This window comes from Meleagris gallopavo, chromosome 2 (genome assembly GCF_000146605.3).
Source record: "Meleagris gallopavo isolate NT-WF06-2002-E0010 breed Aviagen turkey brand Nicholas breeding stock chromosome 2, Turkey_5.1, whole genome shotgun sequence".
In the NCBI taxonomy this organism is placed as follows: Eukaryota; Metazoa; Chordata; class Aves; order Galliformes; family Phasianidae; genus Meleagris; species Meleagris gallopavo.
In genome coordinates, this window is record NC_015012.2 from 16,064,359 (window position 1) to 16,070,358 (window position 6,000).

At 41.5% G+C, this 6,000-nt stretch overlaps 1 protein-coding gene across 1 annotated transcript in view; it reads left to right on the top strand.

The window, feature by feature from the left end:
• The window catches only part of PARP1 (poly(ADP-ribose) polymerase 1), a 34,710-nt gene extending 31,983 nt beyond the window's left edge, over positions 1 to 2,727 (top strand). Inside the window, exon 22 of the mRNA XM_010706656.3 lies at positions 1,911 to 2,727. Within this exon, the coding sequence (XP_010704958.1) occupies positions 1,911 to 1,992 (82 nt within the window). The 3' untranslated portion in view covers positions 1,993 to 2,727. The remainder of the gene's footprint in view (positions 1 to 1,910) is intronic.
• Positions 2,728 to 6,000: the final 3,273 nt, after the last annotated feature.

Sequence of the window (6,000 nt, forward strand, 5' to 3'; positions counted from 1 at the left end):
GGCATTGGTTGTGCACTTGGTGTTGTTGACTTTAGCAGGCTCTTGCTAATATTAGTCAGGAGTTTTGCCAGTGTTTTGATTTTTAGGTCTGTTTTTGAGTACATCTGTTAGACTCTATTTTCAAAGGGAGACAGTTTTACAGTTGTCATGCTTAAGCTATCATCTTGTTAAAAAGGAAACAGTACCAAATTAGCTGTTGTTCTAGCAAGACTCAATGGCTGAAGGTATTGAATTGACCTGGATGGATGTTGCCAAGTACCTTGCTCTGCTGATATGTGGCAGGACAAGGGAAGGGGAATGCAGCCTTTGGTTTCACATCACTCTAACATAGTTTCTTCCTCTGGATGCTGTGGCTGGTCAGCTTGACTGGGAGGAGATGGAGGAGCAGGCTACTTGGAGTCTCATCACACAGCTTCTCTCAGGTCCCCCAGTCATTTGCAAATATGAAGGTAAACATCAGAATGTCTCTCAGAGAGTGTAGCCTTTAAGCCTCTTTCCAGGCAGAAGTGCCCCAAATCAGCATTGTTCTGAGAATGTAATGAGAATGTGATATCTATAGTCTCAGTGTAAAGATTGTCAGCTACTTGGCTTGCTCTCAGTGAAATAAGTAGCTAGTTAATGCAATCTCCGGACTATGTAGAAACTGACTTCTCACTTGGTAAGTTGTTTTCCTGTTAGAAGCAGACTTAAGTTGAGATTTGAGGTAAGTTTGTGGCCTAAAGCATTAAGAATAATTGACAAGAACTGTATTCTGAAAAAATACAGCACAGCCACTTAAACTTTGCTGCGCTGCCAATAACTGTAGAGCTCTTCCAGATTTGTTGTTCTTGTTCGTTTGTCTGGGGGAAGTAAGATTAGTGACTTTTTGCTGGGAGGTAGCAGTAGAACTTACACATAGCTTGTGGCCAAGAATGCCAAGTGGAATCCTAGGTGCATTGAAGAGTAGCCAGCAGGTCAAGGGAGGTGATCCTTCCCTCTGTTCTGCCTGATGAGGCAACACCTGGAGTACTGTGTCCAGTTCTGGGCTACTCAGGTCAAAAAAGGCGGGGATCTCCTAGAGAGCATCCAGCGGAGGGCCACAAAGATGATAAGGGCCTGGAGCATCTCCCTTATAAGGGAAGGCTGAGCAAACTGTTCAGCCTGGGGAAAAGAAAACTGAGGGGTGATTTGATCAGTGTTTACAAATATCTAAAGGAAGGTGAGAAGCAAATGATTGAGGCCAGGCTCTTCTCACTGGTGTATAGTGATAGAACAAGGAGCAGTGGCCTGAAATTTGACGATAAGAAGTTCCATACAAACATATGGAAGAACTTCTTCACAGTAAGGGTGATGGACAACACCTCTCTGGGTAATCCTGTCCCAGTACTCCATCTTCTATGGAAATATTCAAGACATTCAGGACCCATCTGGACATCTACCTGTGCAGCCTATTGTAGGGAATCTGCTTTAACAAGGGGGTTATGCTTGATGATCTCTTGAGGTTTCTTCCAATTTCTACGATTCTGTGATGCCAGGTCTGTAATTTCAGATCTTATTTAAGTAATGTTGTTCCACTATTTAGGTAGCAGGAAAGACATGGTGTATTTTCTGCCTGACAAAAGTAATGTTCAAGAGCTACAGCTTCATATCTAAGTCAGTTCACTTGCCTGTCACACAGGATTCCTACTATGCCATCATTTTTTCTTCACGTGCAGTTTAGTTGACAGTTTCTAACTCATATAAGATATTTTCAGATTCAAAGAAAAATCAAATTTAAAGATTCCCAGCTTGAAATGTTAAAAATGCGTAATCGCACAAGTTACTGTATGATAACTTAAGCTCAAAGATGAAGTTTGATTATATTTGGAGTTTTGAGTTTTTGTGTGTTTTTATCATCAACAGCTATAATTGTTCCTTAACATTCTTCCTAGATATATTGTGTATGATGTTGCTCAGGTAAATCTGAAGTACCTGCTGAAACTGAAATTCAACTATAAGACATCACTCTGGTGAACAGTAATTAGGAGTCCTGTTAGTTATACTGTAGTTACACTATAGCGTTGACTTCTGACATGCTTAAGCATTGACTTCACTTATCAAGATACCGAGAGCTAAACTGCAAGAGCGGTTACTAAATCCTATTTAGTACAAAAGTTAGTGAAAGTTTTTATATAATGTGGCAACACAAGGACCTGAATTCTGTTGAGAATGCTTAGTTGGTTTTGTTTTATACCACTTCTATTTGTGGGAGCTATCAGGTGTTTCTTTTGATTGGCCAAACAAAATGGACAACAGCAACAGAACTGTTTTTTAGCCAGAGAGGGGCAATAGCAGAGAAGGAACTTGAGGTGTTCGTGATGTTTGCTCTGTTAGCGTTCCCACTTGTTTAAGATACCCTTTTTCAGTTTTCATTTTGAATAAATGATAAATGTGCATTTATTTTGAGTTTAAAAAAAATAAAAGATAATTTCATACTAACAGCTTTACGTTTCAAAATTTCCAAATTGTTCTGCTTTGAGTAATTATTTAAATGTATCTGCTGGCATTTTCTTGAAGATATATCTCTCTGAAGGTCAAATGCCAAACATTAAAATCTGCAGCAGTCTTATCTCAGGAAGTCGTGGTGAAATGAAAACTTGGACTTTCCACTGAGACTTCATCTGTCAACAGCTGATGTGGTAAACATGAAAAATGAACTTGTAGCTGTTTGAATCTAGTGTTGGCCCCAATAAACCTCGTTTAAACATATGCCTTCAACATGATGTAAATTGGTTGTTGTAGACTTCAAGCCTTATGAACTCCAAATTGAGTTTGGATGTAAGAAGGTAAGCTTCACTCATCATGACCTGGAGTGAGGTATATTGCCACTCTGTGGGTACACTTGAATTTCTTCTCTTGAACTGTCAATAGAAACTATAGCAATTTCATTGTTTAGTGATGGTTGTTACTGAAACCAACTCACTTTCAGGACGTCATTGAGCAACACAGAAATAACTTGACTACACAGCATCATCAGTTTAATTTCTGTTCTAAAAGTACTAATTTCCCTGAGCCATACATCCACCTTTTCCTCTAGTTGTGAAGGGCAGATTGTCTAATTTCCTGGTGCAGCTCTGCATGGACACTGCAGTTGGTATCCTCTGCAATCAAAGTTCCCTTCCCAAGAAAAGACCATTAAAGCTTATGCTGACTATTTGTGTGGAAACATCAGATCTGTTTCCTAAGATGTTGTGATGTCCTGGTGCCTTTCGAAAGATGAGCTCCCAGCCAGAGTGGTTCCTTACAGTGTAGCTGTTTCCAGGATTCTTGAGGGAGAGGAGGATGAAAAACAGATGGAAAACCAAGGAGAGAAAAACATGGGGATTGGGCAGGTAAGTTGTGTGACTGGAGGACAGCTGAACTGAGAAAATCAAATGAGGGTGCTGTCCATGGGTTTTAAAAGAAGTGGAAAGAGTGGCCGTTTTCTTACGATTTTTCAGTAGCTTTGTCAATGACTAATTGTTTTGCTTACAGAATTTTTTTGTCTGCGACTTAAATGCAATCTTTTCACACTCTGCAAGAAAATATGAGAACTCACTGTTTAGTTAAGGTACACTTTTTTTTCCTCAGAACTCCAGCTTGCAGTTCAGTTTTGGACCAGGAAGTAAAGGCAGATGGTTTTGATGTGTCCTCTATCACCTATACCAGAGGTAGCTCAAAGTCCCTTCCTGCTCTGAGAATGTCCTGCCCTGAGATGACTATAAATGTTAGGCTACTGTAACAGTGCAAAGGAGCACTTTTATGATGTGCATGTAGCGCTGTTTTAGTTGCAGCGTGAGCAAGTATATCTCACAGTCTCTAACCTTGCACTGGCAGCCTCCCCCTAGGGCCTGGCTGAGGGAAGCTGCACGGTGACAGCAAATGAAGGCGTCTGGAGGATGCACCCAGAGCAGAGCTGGGTGGATGGGTAGACCCACTTCTGTCAGAACTGCTTGGCAGCGGTGAGCTGTTGAAACACTGGGTCCTGTGACTTCTTTTCTAGAGATGTGTTGAGGAATGACTAATGATCTAAATGTTGAACTATGAGCAGCAATGTATAAATATTTAATCATTTGTCTTTATTTCATGTCTGAAAACTTTGTTGTCCAATGGCTTGCAAAGTTTAAGGTAGTCTGTACATTTATATCGGGTGGGTAAATTGAAGGAACCCAGCCTAAGTTCACTAACTGCTAACTTGTAAATAGTGATTTGTCCATTTTCATGAAAGAAAGAAGTGGCTGAGAAATACAGCACGGGTTGCCCAGCTTTTATTATCATTCATTTGGTCCAGTGCGGAGGCAGCACACAAACCAATGGGCAATTGTGGGCTGCTTTCACAGAAAGTGAGATGCAAGCACAGCCTGAAGGCAAGCAGTAGATACAGCTTTGCAACTACTGAGGAGAAACCATTGCTTCCCCCTTCATTATGAATTCTGATTGCATAAGGTAGGACTGCCTTCACAAGAATGTCCTTCAGTTTCTGAAGAGCACACTTGTGGCTTCTGCCAGTTATCTCTGCTTTTCTTCCTACTACCAGACCTGCCTAGAGTCTGTGTTACAGTGGCACCCTGCTGCTTCGTGTCCCTGGGATGTAGTGCTACTTGCACTGTGCTAACAAGGCTATGGACCTGTTGATTAGGTGGTGGTGTAACCTGTGTTTTAACACCATCTGCAGTAATTGAGGAAAAATGGAAGTGGTTTTTGCAGTATTTCAGCACACACCATTAAGGGTAATTGCTTAACATTACCCTCTGGGAAAGCTAATAGCATGAGTGAAGCCAATTTAAGGATCTTCCTCCACCTGTGCAAGGCAAGAGAGTCAGCAATACCTAATTACAGGTTGTTAGCAGTGTGTGCACAGAAGTTCTCAGTCATGGTGTGCGTCTATCAGTACAATTGTGTCATTTCCGTATTGCCCAAACATGAACTGCAAATTTGCCCAAATGATATGAAGATGCACTGGAAGCATTGTGTATTTGACAGTCCATAGACTGGCAGAAGGCTCTGGATGCAGCTTTGTCAGTCATGTTGGTGTGGCTTGGAAACACCATGCACAATAGTGAAAAACCCAGAATGCAGACATACTGCAGTATAAAATAGTACAACAGACCAAAATAGTTTATAAGGAATCCTTATTGCACAGATTGCTACCTTTTCAACATAGCAAATGGTAATAGCTCCTGCTAAACATTTTCCAAATGCAGAAATATCAGGTGTAATGCTGTTTGGAGCTGAGTTTTCCTTTCTGACCTGGTAATTTCTAAGATGACCAGTAGGAGATGTCTGGGGCATTGAAGTCTTGAGGTAAAGAGAATCTGTTAAAGGTATTAGCTTTGGGTTGGTTTGTTTTTGTTGTTGTTGTTGTTTTTTTCTCCTAAGTTCATCTTTCTCTTCCCACCCCAAGAAATTCAAGCTCTGAAGAATAGTGCAAAATGTGACTGTGTTGTAGAAAAGTTTTATTCCTTCACCCTCCCCTGAAATTGCCTTGCCTTGGTGAATACTGTAGCACTGAGGAGGTGCTGGATAACTGCTGCTTTCCTGTCCACTTTCCTGTGTTTTGTGGGCTCCCTGATCTCAGCTAGGTGCTTGTAGAGATGCAGAATGCATCGCAGCACGGTGCTATTGGTAATGTGTTTCCTTCTGAGATGCAACACTTACTTTAGACTTCACTAAGATGATATTGTTAATTGATTTTGAACTTATATTTGCTTTTTTTTTTTTGTACCAAAAAAAACCCACACAAACATTCGTGATTGTTTTGAGCTATTATGAGTGTGTTTAAGGAAAATAAGAACAGTTTACTGTACATGCACCATTGGATCAATTGCTTCCACGGGAGGGCAGGGGGCTGTGGAAAGGCTGTACTCTGAGGGCGGTGGGCTCGGCTCTGTGCCGGAGCTCAGGGAGCGGTGGGACACCGCTCTCAGACGTATGGTCTGACTTCTTGGGTGGTGCTGTGCGGAGCCACGAGTCGGGCTCGGTGATCTTTGTGGGTCCCTTCTA